Source organism: Babylonia areolata, chromosome 20 (assembly GCF_041734735.1).
Source record: "Babylonia areolata isolate BAREFJ2019XMU chromosome 20, ASM4173473v1, whole genome shotgun sequence".
Taxonomy (NCBI): Eukaryota; Metazoa; Mollusca; class Gastropoda; order Neogastropoda; family Buccinidae; genus Babylonia; species Babylonia areolata.
In genome coordinates, this window is record NC_134895.1 from 33,639,430 (window position 1) to 33,657,511 (window position 18,082).

Consider the following 18,082-nt stretch of genomic DNA (forward strand, 5'->3'; position numbering starts at 1 on the left):
TGCAAGTCGCAATCATCAACCTGATTCAACCATCACAACGGTAGCTTGCCGCATACTGTACAGAATTGTGTGAAAGTCGGTCGAGATTCCTTCCCACTGACTTCACTTTGCTTTCTCTTCTATGTGGTTCTCTCTCCTCCCAAGGGAGCAAGCACACCCTTCTGCCCAACTGTACAAGTGTAAATGCATCATGTACATAAGCGCCAACAATTATCCACCCTCTCCCCCCCCCCTTTTTTTTTTCTTTCTTTAACAGTATCATTGTCTTTCTTCCACTTCCTAATTTTATCAGGTAGAATAAAACACAGTTCTAAAATTTCATTTTAAAAATGTCCTCGTAAAATAAAAGCTTATTTCCTTTTCCACCAAAATTTCAGCCTTACAATTCATTCAAATTTTCAGCACATCATCTTTTATCTAGGATTCTTAATTTTATGCACTGTTCGGAAGTGTTCCACAAAATTAAAGCTTGATTCCTTATCTTGCCTTCAAGGAAAACACATACAAATGCCATGACATTCTTTTTGTACCCCGCCCCCCTCACCCCTCGAGTTATTTACAATTCTGCTTCTGTTCTTAAAACCAACCACTGAGAAAATTGTAAAATGTTTTAAGTGTGTAGTATAGAAGAATTATTAATCCATACCAAATAAATGTAAAAAAATAAATAAGTATATATATATATCTAAAAAACCCATCAGAACTGGTATGGCCCAAACAAGTATGATAAACAGACAACTGACTGACACTGTGAATATGATCTACAGTACATGGCACAACCCCACCACACATGTGGAGCAAAACAACAGTTTATAATGAAACATTCAAATTTCTTCAACATGTTAGCTTACAAACTGGAGCATGAAACTCAACAAATATCAATTTGATATATAACTTTACTGAAAAAAATTGGGGGCAAATATTTGTCAGTACACTAAAATTATTCTGAAATTGTTCATACACTGTGATTACCCCATGAATAAAAACATTCCAATGTCTTTCTCCAGTTTTCACACAAAATGATTAGCTAAAAACTTTAAGATCAAGCCATTCTTCTTCCAGTTTCCAGACTTGTACCACACTCAGACTACAACCTACTATGGCCTGGTGCACAAGATTTCACCCATACCAGTATGTGCAATAGGAATGCTGAAACCATACAAAAACTAAAACAATCATTACAAATGATGCCATGATTGTCTAAACAAGTAAATCTGTAGTCATGATTGCCTTCATTTTCAAACATACAAAAGGAAAGTACCTTTTTTTCATTCTGAATTATAAAACTAAAGAAAAAGAAAAATATGAAAAAAAGAAGAAGAAAATACAGGTATGCAATGTGACACAAGGTCGAGAAACATTTGGAGAAAGTCAGGTCTAACACTAACAGAAATGGAGTAGTTCACAGGGAACAGGGTTTGTAAAGTCAGGCGTAACAGGAATGGAGTGTTGTGAAGTCGGCTGTAACAGGAACAGTGTGTTTGTGAAATCAGGTGTATCAGGAACAGAGTGTCTGTGAAGTCAGGTGTAACAGGAATGGAGTGATGACTCGAGTCAGGTGTAACAGAAATGCAGTGTTGACTTGAGTCAGGTGTAACAGAAATAGAGTGGTTCACAAAGAATGGTGTTTGTGAAGTGATGTGTGACAGAAATGGAGTGTTTGTGAAGTCAGGTGTAACAGGAATGATGTGTTCACTTGAGTCAGGTGTAACCCAACCAAAATGGAGTGTTTCACAAGGAAAGGTGTTTGTGAAGTCAGGTGTAGCAGGATTGGAGTGTTTGTGAAGTCAGGTGTAGCAGGACTGGAGTGTTTGTGAAGTCAGGTGTAGCAGGACTGGAGTGTTTGTGAAGTCAGGTGTAGCAGGATTGAAGTGTTTGTGAAGTCAGGTGTAGCAGGACTGGAGTGTTTGTGAAGTCAGGTGTAGCAGGACTGGAGTGTTTGTGAAGTCAGGTGTAGCAGGACTGGAGTGTTTGTGAAGTCAGGTGTAGCAGGACTGGAGTGTTGACTTCAGTCATGTGTAACAGGAATGGAGCAGTTCACAGGGAACAGTGTTCGTGAAGTCAGGTGCAACAGGACTGGAGTGGTCCTCAAGGAAAGGAGTTTGACGTGCAGTCAGGTATAACAGTGGTCAGCGGTAGCCTGCACAAGGTCGGCCATGGCCTGGCCTATGCCCTCAGCGGCTTGCAGCATTCGCTTCTGCCCAAGGAAGTCGTCCTCGCATAGTGACAGTGCTGGAACCAACACAGCAAAGCTTACAGTGGTCATTTATCATGGATAAGGTCAGCAATGTCCAAGATTCAATTAACCTTTCATCCCTTTAGGGGCATGGAGGATTCCAGAAAACAACATAATCAGAAACACAAATTAGGCTTTATCATAACAATTGCATCAATCAAGGTAAAAAATAAGCGTTAACATTCCTTATCTGCATGAAAGTGTCCTATGCAATGCATGTTATATGCACACCAAAACTACAAATTTTTATACACAAGCTGATAGAAGGTTAAACAGGTCCTAGTAACATAAGTATCTTTTGCATTCCTGAAAAGAATGCAGAAATCACCTCAAGATGTAACATGTTTCAGTTCAAACACATTATTATGAAAGTGAAATCTGCAAAAGATCAAACTAAACAAACCAACCATAATAAGCTAACCATTCACTTCTTTACAGTTTTAAACTTTCTCTTGGTTATCTTTCTTTATTCCAACACATTTACATTTTTGTATCCAATCACACACACACACACATGGCAAAACCTATAATTCCTTTAAAAGGCATCTTTTCAGTCACTTAATAAATGTCACACACACTGTGTGTCTGACTTGCAATTCACAAACTATACAAACCAGACTAAGACAGATCAACTGCATACCAATTGTACACACCTTAATAAGCCAGATACACAAACTGTACACACCTGAATAAAAATAACACACAAATTAAACACACCTGAAAAAGACACACAAACTGTACACACCTGAATAAGACAGACACACATACTAAACACACCTGAAAAAGACATACACAAACGGTACACACCTGAATAAGACAGTTACGCAAACTTTACACACCTGAATAAGTCAGATACATAATCTGAACACACCTCAATAAGCGAGATACACAAACTGAAAACACAGAATAAACCAGACACACAAACTGAACACGCCTGAATAAGACAGATACACAAACTGTACGCAATAAGACAGATAAGCAAACTGTACACACCTGAATATGACAAATACACAAACTGTACACAATAAGACAGATACACAAACATTACACACCTAAATAAGACAAGACAAAACTGTACACACCTGAATACGACAGATCGGAAGGGAACGCGTTGTCAATCCACTCAATCATTTTGTCAATCTCCTGTCGCTCAGGAGTCTTCAGGATGGAGTCCCCGCGGGAAACAGTGAACAGACTTTTATCCACGCCGGGCGTTCGCGCCCCCAGTTTGTCCAATGACCCATAGCTCTTCAGAACTTTGGGCGTGACTTTCAACTGCCCCTCCGACACATCACACACACGCCGGGGGCTCAGGCTTAAATCCCCGGTTGAGTTTCTCCTGTCAGTCACGTCCAGCACTGCGGGAGACGTGGTCAGGTGGCTGTTGTCTGCCTCGTTTGCAAGCCGCGTGGGTTTGGACGCTTTCTTGCGGATGGTGCATGGGGTAACGTCGGCCCACATCTCATCGCAGCTTACCGCGTTTTTCACAACCTGGGGCGTCTTCACAACCTGGGGCGTCTTCACCACACTGTCTTCCTTCTCGTCCTCTTCTTTCCCTTCTTCAAACGAACTTGATCTCTCCACCAGAACTTCCGCATAGTCTGCAAAGTCCGCGGAGTTTTCATTCTGTGAAGACCGGCTGGGGGGAGTGTCGTAGTCGGGTTCGTTCTCTGCAGACTGGCTGTGGACCAAGACTTGGTGCACCACAGGGGGCTGGGTGGATTTAGGGTTTGCTTCCAGGGGGCTGTCCTCAGAGTGGATGTAGCTGATGGACACGGTGTTCTTCTCCCCCAGCCCAGTCAGGCGGGGTGGTTTGCGGGGACCTGGTTTCTGAGGGGCAGACATGGGCTGCACCGCTGGTGTGGAGGCAAACACCATCTCTGAGGGCTTTCGACCGGCGCCTGAAAGGAAACAGGGGGGTAAGGTTGTGGTGAACAATCTCTGTAACTTATCAGTAAAGCTGGGGGTAAGGTTGTGGGAAGCAGTCTCTGTAACTTATCAGTAAAGCTGGATAAGGTTGTGGGAAGCAATCTCTGTAACTTATCAGTAAAGCTGGATAAGGTTGTGGGAAGCAATCTCTGTAACTTATCAGTAAAGCTGGGGGTAAGGTTGTGGGAAGCAATCTCTGTAACTTATCAGTAAAGCTGGGGGTAAGGTTGTGGGAAGCAATCTCTGTAACTTATCAGTAAAGCTGGGGGTAAGGTTGTGGGAAGCAATCTCTGTAACTTATCAGTTAAGCTGGATAAGGTTGTGGGAAGCAATCTCTGTAACTTATCAGTAAAGCTGGATAAGGTTGTGGTGAACAATCTCTGTAACTTATCAGTAAAGCTGGATAAGGTTGTGGGAAGCAATCTCTGTAACTTATCAGTAAAGCTGGGGGTAAGGTTGTGGGAAGCAATCTCTGTAACTTATCAGTAAAGCTGGATAAGGTTGTGGTGAACAATCTCTGTAACTTATCAGTAAAGCTGGATAAGGTTGTGGTGAACAATCTCTGTAACTTATCAGTAAAGCTGGGGGTAAGGTTGTGGCAATATCAGTAAACTATCAATGAAGTTATCACAATTGTATTGTATAGCATCATGTCATATTGTATCGCATTCAATTGTATTGCACTACATTGCATTTTCACTTTCCTGTCTGCAAGTGTTTTTGTTGTGTTATCAAAAGGGATTTTCCTTCAGAACTTTGCCAGGACTACCCTCTTGTTGCTGTGAGTTCTTTTATGTATGCAAAGTGCATGCTGCACACAGGACCTAAGTTTATGTCTCATTCCAAGGACAAACATTGATGCATTTGAACTTACTGCTAGATTTAATTAAATGTCCCTCCTCTCAACCTAGTCCTCCCCCCCCCACATCATCTTTCCAACTTTTTCTTCAGTAAACTTCAACTCCCTTTTCTTGTTTGTTCATTCACAGTTTTCTTTAGGTTTGACAAATGTTAACTGATTCTTCTTCTTCTTCTGCGTTCACTCGTATGCACACGAGTGGGCTTTTACGTGTATGACCGTTTTTACCCCGCCATGTAGGCAGCCATACTCTGTTTTCGGGGGTGTGCATGCTGGGTATGTTCTTGTTTCCATAACCCACCGAACGCTGACATGGATTACAGGATCTTTAACGTGCGTATTTGATCTTCTGCTTGCATATACACACGAAGGGGGTTCAGGCACTAGCAGGTCTGCACATATGTTGACCTGGGAGATCGTAAAAATCTCCACCCTTTACCCACCAGGCGCCGTCACCGTGATTCGAACCCGGGACCCTCAGATTGACAGTCCAACGCTTTAACCACTTGGCTATTGCGCCCGTCTGATTCTATACTACCCGATGACTTCCTTCATTATACTCTCTGTACTGGCCGTTTGTTTATGTTACAAGAAAAATATCTAAAAATGAATGCAAATACATACATGATACAGCCATGAAATTTTGTGATGATATAAAGAATAGAATGGAGTAATATTTCACAAAGTTTCAAAGCACTCACTTAATTATTGACTGATTTATCTTCTTCTTTTTTTAATCTGTGTTTTTCATAACTGACATAAAGGGGGTCAATTTTTCTCATATAACAGAAATTTTACAAATCGAGGGTTGACTGCCGAAACGTAGTATCTCTGTTTTTTATACTTCTGCACAAAATGCTTTTGAAAGTTTCGAACACTTGTCATGATGCTGGAAATAAAATTTTCAAGTCTGAAAAAGGGTTACTGTACACTCACATGCACTGCATTCAAACGAAGGCATTTCTGCCATATTAAAACTACAGGTGCACTTTTGAGTTACTGTAGAACAGCAAAGCGTTGTGCACATGAGGTACGCTTTAGCGCACCTTAGTATAGAAAGAGCTAAAGTGACTGCATAAAACAACTATATAAATCATATATTTTAGGAATAAAGACTGCATTCATTCAAACTGAGGATTACAAGTGCTCAACACATACTCTCTTTCTTCTTCACAAACAGAAATAGCAAGGCACAAGAATGTTGTCTACACACCCTGGGCAGTGGTATCAAAGGTGGTGGTGGCAGTGGCGGTAGTGGTGGTGGCCAGAATGGAGTTGAAAAAGTCACTGGTGTAGGCCTGGCCTCCGCTCTCTGTGGTGGTGGATGACTCACCGATGGGACTCACCGTCTGTGAGAGCAACGTGGTGCCGTTCTGTGGTGACACCAGTCATCATCTTCATTGTGTTGTGTAGTGTTGTACTGTGTTGTGTTGTATTGTCTGAGTTGTGGTGTTTTGTCTGTGTTCTGCTGTGTCGTCTGTGTTGTATTGTCTGTATTGTGTCATACTGTCTGTGCTGTGTTTTGTTGTATTGTCTGTGAAGTGTTGTATTGTCTGAGTTGTGTTGTGTTGCCTGTGTTGTGTTGTTCTGTGCTGTGCTGTGTTGTCTGTACTGTGTTGTATTGTCCGAGGTGTGTTGTATTGTCCGAGTTGTGTTTTGTTGTGTTGTACTGTCTGTGATGTGATGTGATGTGATGTGTCTGGGTTGTGTTGTACTGTCTGTGTTGTGTTGTATTGTCCGTGTTGTGTTTTGTTGTATTGTCTGTGATGTGTTGTGTAGCGTTGTGTTGTATTGTCTGTATTGTGTTGTATTATATTATCTGTGTTGTAGTGTGCTGTGTCATGTTGCCTGTGTTGTGTCATGTTGTAAAGTCTGGTGTGGTGTACTGTGGTGTGGTGTGGTGTGGTGTGGTGTGGTGTTGTGTGGTGGGTTGGGTTGGGATAGATTGGGTTATGACAACATAGCTGCTGTCCCCAGTGAGAGTGCATCATTACAGTGCAGCTCTACCATTTTGTTTTCTTCTTTTCTTCTTTTTTTCTGCATGCAAGTGTATTGTTTTCCCTGTCAAAGCAGATTTTTCTTCAGAATTTTTCCAGGGACAATGGATAAAAAAGGAGGGAAAAAAAAAAGACTTATGATGATATTTTCACACTTTGTTTCGCAAAGAACAGAGAAAAAAAAAAACACCTAAAAAGTAGTACTTTTTCAGTTGCCCATTTTCTGTAGGTTTTTTCTATTTCTGTAACAATGACGTTCCATTCTGTAGTGACACCAGTCATGTCAAGTCATGCCAACCAGTCATCCACATATTTCCATTTTTTCTACTTTGATTAACCGGAAAAAAAAAGCAGTCATCCACATCTTTCTGTTTTTTCTACTTTAATAAACTGATAAAAAGGGGGGGGAAAAAAAACCCCAAAAAACAACTTCTAATAATCTCTTCTTCCATCTCCACACTTTGTTTTGCATAAATAGGAAATCATGACACACTATCACAATCTCTGCCAAGCCCCAAGAAAAATTCCCAATTTTGTAACTGAAATGGACAAACAGAAACAAAAGGCATTGATCCTTCTGACAATGTATCCCTCTCTTATGTATTTTGTCTTGTTTGGACTTTGATTATAAATCTACACCATCTCTGTTTCAAAAGACAAGTTATGTTTCCAAAAGAAAATGAACATAGTTTGTTTATCAAAATATAAAAAAAAAAAAAAAATTAACTGCAAGTACTATCTGCAAGTACTATCCAGGATAAACAATGTCACTTACAATGTGTCAATGTTAAGCATGGGTTAATATCCATATTCAACAGGTGAACGTGTGTATAACAAAAATTGCATCTGCATACTTGGCCAGTTCTTCGATACTTGGAACTAATAAGACAAACTACATAATTATGAGTCATACTTTCATTGAAATTCACCAAAATTCATTAACTTGGTCCACTAATTCCTGATTTCTTGCTTGAAGAAAACATGACAGAAGACGAAGGCATTTCAAAGAATGATGAACACGGACAAAGTAAGAGCATGCGTGTGACTGATGCATTCATGTCTGGCAGCAATTCTCTCTCACAAGCTGACATTACTGAGAGAGGGGGGGGGGATAAAATATAAAAAAAAGTGAGGGAAGCAACGAACACCAAGTTCTTCCAAAACTTTCTTGGCAAAAATCCAAAAACACTGCCACATAAGAACTTCAAAAAAGATGAAACGTCCCATAGCCTTTTATGGCTATCAAGCAATGAATTTATGTCCTCTGAGACAACATTTCAGCATAGGAAGGCAGAGCTAAGTCCTCTCTTTCCACCGTTTTAACCTTTCCAATCAAAGACAGGTACCCATTCAAACTTGAGCGGATGATGAAAGAGTAAAGTGCCTCTCCCAAAGACACAACACCATGACAAAATGAAACCTCGAACCGTGATCACTGGTGAACACTGGATCAGACATCCAACGTCAAAACAATTCTGTCACAGCACCCATCGTACTGTATTATATTTTGTCACAAGATTTGTGTGTGTGTAATTCAGGCTGCTCCCCCCTGGGAGAGCGCATCGCTAGAATGCAGCACCACCTTTTTTCTTTCTTTATTTTCAGTATCTTTTTCCCTGTCTGCAAGTGTGTTTGTTTTCCTGTTGAAGTATATTTGTCTACAGAATTTTTCCAGGGACAACCCTTTTATTGCTGTGGATTCATTTTTCATGCACTAAAGTGAAACATATTCCCTGGCGTCTCAGACACTCCTACTCACAGCGCTGTGTGTGTGAGGGGTGATTTCTGGTGTGTGCAGATCACAGGTGACGATGGAGTGGGGAGGCTGACTCCCACCTGATGACACCTGGGCTGTAGCCACCGACATCCACACATCCTGGTTGTGGTCTTCACTGCGGCTGGAGGCCGACCTCAGCTGTTGTCTCAGCAATCTGCAACGAGCACAGCTACAACACAGGACTGTAACACCACCACTTCACATGCCTGCCCCGAGATCTTTCCATCAGGAATGAATCAAGTGAAAAATCCAGAGCAAATTAAAATTTTCAATAATTTTCAAGTTCACTCAATATTCTTCTCTTGTGAATCTTAGTTGATGTTTTCCAAGGAAAAACTCCAGATATCTTTCCCCTTGGCTTTCTTCACTCTTTCTCCTGCAATCATCTTTCGTGTGTTTTTTTGGACTGAATATGTTGATGAAAATCAGCGCAACTGCTTGGCTCACTGAAAAATCACACTCACATTGAGTGCAAAAACAGAAGCTGTCTCTTTTTCAACAGGGCTGCATTAAATTCAAAGTCGGGGAATACTTTTTGATGCAGCTCTGACCTCATTGAATAGTTGTAGATGATTATTTTATCTGATTTTGCCTTAGGCGAATGTTCTGCATGCGTTCTCTTCATCACTGCTTCAGGACTGTTCAGCGCAGTTCTCATACGCATTCCTCTTCATCACCATGTTGATTTGCTGATTCATTTTGAAGCCCTTCTAAATTTCTAGTTCAGACAGAATGCTGGTGAATGTACATATACAGCACATGATTCTCCCACCCACCTACCCCCCACCCCCAGAACGGCCATATTCTTGCAGTTCAGTGACATGTTGGTTGGTTTTCTGGATTCAATACAGACAGATCGGGACAATAAACATGTCTGTTCCACCCATCTTTACCCTCTGCATCAGTCTGAAAACCAGAGTGTGTTCATGTGTCCAGACATTTTGGTGAACAAAAAGGAGAAACTGGCAAGTATAAATTGTGGCAACATCCTTCTGGAGTCTTAACTTTAAAAAGATTTTCCACGATTTTTCAAATATTAGGATGTACTAAACACTGCTACTAAAGACAACAAAAACTGGACCCCCAAATCACAATTTTCAGTGCAATTTTATTTATCAGCTTTAACTAAGATGGCTGTGATAAAAAAAAATTTTTTTAAGTAAATCATATGCAACTTCACTTTTCAGAAACTTACACTGCTTGAAAGTGGATGGGCACAGAGAGGTGAGCAGATGAGACTGCTCATGTACACACACAGTTCACAAAAAGTTCAGGGCCACTTGGGAAATTGCACGGTTTTCTTCTTCAGGGTACAGTGGAATAATGCCGAACTTTCGGCAAACACTGGTGTATCCACCCAATATCATGAGAATGTGTCATGACTAGTGGTGCATCCTTGCACGTGTAGTTCCATTTTTTTTATAATGAAAAACCACAGCTATCATTTATAAAACAATTAGTTTAATAACTGTCATGTTTTTGGACAAAACATCGATTCCTCAAAAACATTTTTCAAACTGTTCACGGTGCACTTATTCCCTAAGTGGCTGTTTGTGTTTTCATTGGGAAGCCAGTGGCAGACCATATGCAGCCTGCATAATTAAAATCATCTCTCAATTTTTAATATCTTATGAAAAAATACCTCCTTTTCATTAAGTGGTCCTTAATTTGTCATGAACCCTGTATAATACATTCATTTCATGTGCAAATATCTATGAATGGACATGCTGTGTTTCAATGTGAGTACAGATTACCAAGGGATGAAACAGAAATAAGAATGACTCCTTGATTTCCATTTGCTCTGCTGTATACTTTTTTCATGATCTTATTTTACCGAAGGCTTAATACCTGTTTTCTCGACGCAGTCGATGAACCAGATGAATGAGACTGTGCCGGTCCTGAGTCAAACCATTCTTTAGATGCCTCTGTAAACACAGTATATGACATACATCATACACACCACCAAGCAAAATGACAATAAAAAAGTAAATAATGTAGGAAAAAAAATCAATTAATCCCAACAGAACACAGGATGTGACATACATCATACACACCACCATGCAAGATGACAATAACAAAATGAAAGGTGCAGAACAAAATTATCATTTAACCCCTTGACTGCTGCTGATGAGTACACAACATACACCAACACACACACATGCACACACCGCACAACCCCCCTCCCCCCCTCAACCCACACACACACAAACATCCTGAAATAAGACAGAGCTTACAGGTCAGGATATCACTATCATTTGTCATGATTCTGTATTTGGACTTTTTCCTCTTGGAAATGCATTACTTTTGTTCAGCAAAATCAACGACACCATTGATAAGTACACAGAAATTTGTAACTGCCCTTCAAGATCGTGCCACACTGCCCTCGTTTCGCCCAGGTCCACCAGTCAAGGGGTTAATTCTACAGATGATTTCAGAACAAAATGGTAAGCTTAAAACAGTAACTGGAGTAACAGTTGTGCAATATGTGGAGTGATGGCCTAGAGGTAACGCTCCCACCTAGGAGAATCTGAGCGCGCTGGTTCGAATCACGGCTCAGCCGCCGATATTTTCTCCCCCTCCACTAGCCTTGAGTGGTGGTCTGAACACTAGTCATTCAGATGAGACGATAAACCGAGGTCCCGTGTGCAGCATGCATTTAGCACACGTAAAAGAACCCACGGCAACAAAAGAGTTGTTCCTGGCAAAATTCTGTAGAAAAATCCACTTCAATAGGAAAAATAAATAAAACTGCACGCAGGAAAAAATACCAAAAAATGGGTGGTGATGTAGTGTAGTAACGCGCTCTCCCTGGGGAGAGCAGCCCGAATTTCACACAGAGAAATCAGTTGTGATAAAAAGAAATACAAATACAAATATGTTTCTCTTGGGAGTTTCTTCCTACATAACAAATTATTTCTAAAATATTTTGGAACAAGAAATAAAAGGAAGCTCTGTCAGGATCTTCTACAGGGACAAGAAAAGGTTATGAGATGATTAACCCTTGCAAACAGATGTGACTTTCTTGTCATCCATTCAGCATGTTTTAACTCAAATGATAGTGTTAGCACATAATATCAAACACACTCAAAGGACTGTACAGTTTCAAAAAAGGATGTTGTTTTAATACATTATTATAGGGCTCGATTCAGGCTGTTTAGAAATAATCTCATCAAGAAATAACATCTAGTGTGAAGTGTAACTCAAGCATCACATCATATACACACACATATACACAAAAACCTACATACACAAAACACACTCACATACACCAACACACACTCATGCACACACTCACATACCAAACATCCACCCACACACACACACATAATCAAACATCCACTTACACACCCACTTAATACAAATGCACACCTACCAATCCACCCACCCACACACTACACACAAACACCAACGCACACCCCAACCACACTGTGACACACATCCCACTCACCTCCTCCAGGTATCTGGCGGGAGAGTTGCTGTTGTCGTACAACGACCCAGGTGTAGGGGAGGAGGGCTCGTCACACAACCTGGGGTCCGAACCTTCACCCCCCTGGTCCGAGCTGTTACCGCTGTCGTTGGATGACGCCTCCCCCTCCGCCTCCAGTCCACCCCCATCCCCACCCACCTGGACGGGTGAGGGAGGTGAGGGGGGTGTCGGCACGGCGCGCATCTCCCTGCACGTCAAGCTTCACATGACTGAGTCTGACAGGCAGGATTCCCAGGGTCTGAGGGAACTAAATTTCTTTTTATTTTTTTTTCTTAAAGCCAGAACCCAGCATTTTATATTCCAAGACCCCCCTCCCCCTCCAAAAAAATACAAATCATGTTTTCTTTCCCTTTATGAACACTTTGGACAGGCAATTATATATATATATATATCACCATATCAATTTTAGATTTTCTCGGATGCCTTACAGCTGTATCTGAACTTTTACTAGTCTTAGCAAAACTCAAATGCTATCCACAGCAGAAGCTACCCTTGTCACAGTGGTTGAAAAGTTTCTCAGTAAACAAAACAAAATTACGTCTTCTCTCTCTCTCTCTCACACTCTCTTTCTCTCTCTATAAATATATATGTGTTTGTGTGTGTGTGTGTGTGTGTGTGTGTGTGTGTGTGTGTGTGTGAGAGAGAGAGAGAGAGAGAGAAATCTGTTGTGACAAAAAAGAGAAATAAAATACTTTTTTTTTGTGATGGTCAATGAAATGAAGCATATTGCAAGCATGCTTCCCAATTGTATCCAAGTAAATTCAGTTTCTTTGTCAAACATATTTGATATGTTCCTCCATTCAATGTATCAATCATTCCAATTTTGATCCATCTTGAATGTCTGTCGTAAGTAAAGAAGAAGCTGCAGTGGCAGAATCAATTTGGCATTTCACTTCTCATCCAGTGTTCACTGGTGATCTGGGTCCATGGCCCTGTTTCCACATGGTGTTGTCCCCCTTGGAAAGCACTAAACTCCAATTTTCATCACTCACCCAGGTGTGAATGGATACCTGACCCAGGTTGGGGAAATTTTAAAACGGTCGAAGGAGAGAATTGGGCCCTACCTTCCTACGCCAAGCCCGAGACACAGTGGATATGAATTCATTGCCCAAAAGACCATGGGACCTTTAACTCTTTTGCCGCCATAAGCGATTTCAGTTAACTAGACAGTTCACTGCCATCGGCGAGGGGTCATGTTAAACAGTTTTTCACACTGTATCAAATCTTGACAGCTGCAGCCATTTTTCCCATCCCCTTGACCAAGTCTGAAGCGAACAAATCCACCGTGTTGTTTTGACTTGAACCAAATCGTGCGACTGAGACCATCAAGACTAAAGAATATTTGGTGCTGGGGAGTGTTTTCCACACAGACAATTGGAGGCATAAGAAAACTTTAAACTGTGCGTGTGTGTGTGTGTGCGCACGCGCTCATGCGTGCATGCTTGTGTGTGTGTGTGTGTGTGTGTGTGCTGGTGGTTACCATTCCAGCAGTCCATGGTCAGGAGTGCTGTCCACAGGCAGGAAGGCCACTTTCTTGGTTCCCCGGCTCCGTCGACTCATCTTGTTGCGCACCATTTTGAAGAAAGCCTTTGTTTCGTCTTTTGCTGTGATCTGTTAGAAACATCCAGGGCCAGACTTTTAATGAAACAGATCTTAAGTGCACTTCTTTTTCTAAGGTATGTATGTATGTATAATAGTCAGTCATGTCTGGCTATCAGGACAGCAGAGGAGGAGGCAACTATCTGGGCTAGAATTTGATTATTGTGGAGAGCATCTTGCCCTAGTTACATCCACACTCTCTCTTGGCCAAGAGGGTTGGTGTTGGGATGGTTCTCAAACACCAATGAGCCCCCCAAGGCTGTAACACTAAGAGCCAGTGCAATCTTGCCTTTTTTTTCTTTCTTTTTTTTTAAAGTCATAGTCCTTCACAACAGACTAAGCTGTAAATGACTTCCCATTGCAGAGGAGAAACCATTGATCATACAGCTCTCACTTTTGCTGTTGGTGCAAATGTAAACCAATCTCTGAAAAAAGCCAAGCAAAAGGAAATGGTGACAGGCAACACAATCAGGTAACCCAGTGTCACTGCCATCTATGTGACAGGCTCAGGATTAAAATTCTCACAAACTTTACATACTGATACAAAAATATCTGCAGCATGTGCCAGAGTTTCATCCCCCCCACCACCCACCACCCCTGACTCTAGTATACTGAATCCAACTATTGGTCTGCATTTCTGTGAACTAGTTTTTTCATGTCCAAGATTTGTTTCAGACTATCACTGCACAAAATCACATCTGATCTTAATCCTCTTTATGCCCTGGGGCATCAAAAGCTGCCACCAGATGTCCCCACTGTGACCTAACTGTATAAAATGGTAGCAACAATGAGGAAGAATGCTGAAAAAGAAAAAAAAAAAAAAAAAAAGGACTTTTCATATTTTGAAAACAAACTTCACAGTCTCACCCATTATCTCCCACTAAATTCATATCTCTTGCCAAGTTATTTCTTCAGATCTTTTTCCTTCTCTCTTAAATTCAAAGGTAAAAAAAGAAAAGAAAAAAAAAGGGGGGCGGTTGGCACTGGGTTATGGGGATGAGTTCTCCCAGAGGACAGCAGTCACACTGAGAAGTTTGTTTTGATGGAAAAATTCTCATTGATACTTCTATATCACCTATCTTTGGTCAGAGACCGAACTCAAAGCGCTTTACAAACACGGGTTTATTTGCACAACAGGCTGCCTACCTGTGTAGAACTGACCGACAGCTGCCTTTAAGCGCTCATCATTTGTCTCCCGTGTCAGTCAACCAAGCTTCAGTCATGCACACTCACACATAAATGTAAATCAGAATGCATTTTACAACAAACTTTTTCCAAGGACAACTCTCTATGACGAACATCTAGATCACCACTCAAGGGCAGGTGGAGGGGGGTGAAATTCTGGCAAGCATGAGATTCGATCCCGCACCTTCAGATTCTGCCGCTTCTCAAGCAGACACATTACCACTTGCCCACCACTCCACACGCTACATGACAATCCAGTGTTGATGACTCACCGGCCAGCAGTACTCCTGGACAGGGTGCCGGACTTGGTGGTTCTTGGCCACACGGCAGTGGAAGAAACAGTCCTGACAGATGTTGAACTTGAAGCACTGCAGACATTTGTACCTGGCATGCACACACACACACACACACACACACCATTCTCCTTTCATATTATGCCTTTTATGTGTACATATTGAATAACAGTGATTCTTGTGTACTGGAAGTGGGAGAGACAGTCCTGACAGATGTTGAACTTGAAACACTGCAGGCATTTGAACCTGGCACACACACACACACACACACACACACACACACACAATTCTCCTTTCATATCATAACATTTATCTGTACATATTGAATGACTGATTTTTGTGTTCTGGAAGTGGAAGAAACCATCCTGACAGATGCTGAACTTGAAGCAATGCAGGGATCTGCACCTGCAGCACACACACCCACACACACACACATGCACACACACCACACCCACACATACACACACTTTTCCTTTTTTCTTATGCCTTTTATGTGCACATGTTGAATGAACCTGATTCTTATGTAGTGACACACTCAGCATTTTCCTTTCTTCTTATGCTTTTTATGTACACATATTCATATTGAATGAATGTGATTCCCATGTACTGTTTATGTCTTTCACGCTACAAAACAACTTCTCTTATTAGAGATAATATAGCATTCTGTATTGTATTCCAATAATAAAAAGCTGACAGATCTCCTGCATAGCCCATGCCAAGAAGTCTCACCAACCAACTATCAATTCCATAGACCTCCAATAAAAATCAGGAAGAGCTGACTACACTAACCCCTTGTCTGCTGAACAATGGTGAAATGAGATCAATGCAGCATGAATCTGAACTGCAAGAACTGCTTTTTGCGCTGTGTAACTGAATTTAATGAACAAAGGTAGTGCAACCCCATGAGGATACAATCCTACTTAAGAACGGTGACTGACGTCTAGATCTGTCACCTCAATCCCAGACAGTCAGCCATATGCTGACAAACACTTGTCAGCAGCAGACGAGGGGTTAACACCAAAATAATAATCAAAAGTCTGTCTTTTCAGCCAGCTTAAAGCAGGGAATAAAAATGGAAAGGTATTATGAAAAGAAATTGTTTGATCTAGACTGAATCGTACCGAAGAGGGGGTAACAATATTCTAATAACAATCAAAAATGCTCAGCTCCTCCCTAGCTCCAACAAAAAAAAACGGAGGTATAGTGTTAGGTTGCAGCCACTCCAAGCAACAGCACTTTTCGGACTTATCAGCCTGGTGTAAACCCTTTCACTGTGCTCCTTGGCATTCAGACACCAATTTTCCATATTCACTTCAGATGTTAAAGCAAAAGGCCCCCGAGGCTTTAAGGTTAAAGGTCCTTCCGAAAGCCTTTTACAGCCACTAGGAGAAATGCAATGAGCACAGATATGTACAGGGAGACAAATCACTACACAAACACAAGTATTCAGTTTTAGAGTTATGCATGCATGTGAATGACTGGTGTGAAAGCGTTTAGATTTGTCTCTGCACAAGATTCAACGCTATATAAATACTATCATTATTATTATTAAAATAAAAGTACATTTTCAGACACAAGTACCACATACCAACATGGACATACACACACACAGCTCACCTGAATCCAACAATAGGCATTGCTTTACATACGCTGCACTTGCAATCATGTTTCACTGCAAACAAAAAAGTGTTGATTTAATTTTGTGCAAAAAGATAACAATAAAAAAAGAGCGCTCCTTAACACAAGACAGAATGTATTAGCGAATCATGCACAAATATATATATATGTGTGTGTGTGTGTGTGTGTGTGTGTGTGTCATATATATCTACATACATATATATATATATATTATACATATATATGATATATGTATGTCTAGGATACAGGAGCCAACTAGTGTGTGTCTTGAAACCGAAACAAAGTAAAACATAAGAAAAAACTTCTTTTTTTTTAAATCTTCATAATGCACATTAGGGAATCTGTATAATAAGAATATATATACTTTAACCCATGGGTTAGGAGTATCCAAGCGGGTCTTCCTTCACATACGTTTTTTGTTTTCCACAAAACTGTCCAGGCACATTAAAAAAATCAACAACAAAACATGCTACAACTGACCTGATTCAGCGGTGATGAGACGATGCATAGTCGGCAGCCAGATCAGTGTCTGGGGTTCCCGCATCAACCAGGCATAGAACCCCTTCTCTGGAACCCCATCTCCAAGAGTGCCAGCCTGACACACACACACACACACACATACATACACACACAGACACGCACGCACACACACACACAAATGTTGGAACAGTTTAAATGACAAGGTAAGGAAAGCCTAAAGCGATATCGGAATTACATCAATGGCATACTACATGAAAGAAACACTTCATACTATCTGTGCTAAATGAAAGAAAGCAGAGACACATAATACTATCAATATTTAATGAAAGAAAGCAAAGACATATCATACTATCCATACAAAAATAAAGAAAAGCAGGGACACTCAACATTTTTTATACTAAATGAAAGAAAGCAGACACTTATAGTATTCTATCAATACTAAATGAAAGAAAGCGGAGACACATAATACTACCTGTTCCATCAAAAGACAGCAAATACAAGTGGTCATTTCAGGTGTGTGTTTTTTTTTTAGTCACTTATGTTTCAAATACTGTTCAATAATTCTAACTTTGATGCATGCGGTTTCTGGCAGAACCCTGATT

General features: G+C 40.9%; 1 protein-coding gene across 1 annotated transcript in view; it reads right to left on the reverse strand.

Moving 5' to 3' along the window:
• Positions 1–1,995: 1,995 nt before the first annotated feature.
• Positions 1,996–18,082, reverse strand: part of LOC143295241 (uncharacterized) — a 28,010-nt gene continuing 11,923 nt past the window's right edge. The window contains exons 9-18 of the mRNA XM_076606820.1: positions 17,481–17,595; positions 16,980–17,034; positions 15,342–15,453; positions 13,766–13,896; positions 12,247–12,472; positions 10,647–10,723; positions 8,781–8,952; positions 6,238–6,397; positions 3,319–4,137; positions 1,996–2,232 (exon numbers count right to left, since the gene is read on the reverse strand). Of these exons, the coding sequence (XP_076462935.1) occupies positions 2,114–2,232; positions 3,319–4,137; positions 6,238–6,397; positions 8,781–8,952; positions 10,647–10,723; positions 12,247–12,472; positions 13,766–13,896; positions 15,342–15,453; positions 16,980–17,034; positions 17,481–17,595 (1,986 nt within the window). The 3' untranslated portion in view covers positions 1,996–2,113. The remainder of the gene's footprint in view (positions 2,233–3,318; positions 4,138–6,237; positions 6,398–8,780; positions 8,953–10,646; positions 10,724–12,246; positions 12,473–13,765; positions 13,897–15,341; positions 15,454–16,979; positions 17,035–17,480; positions 17,596–18,082) is intronic.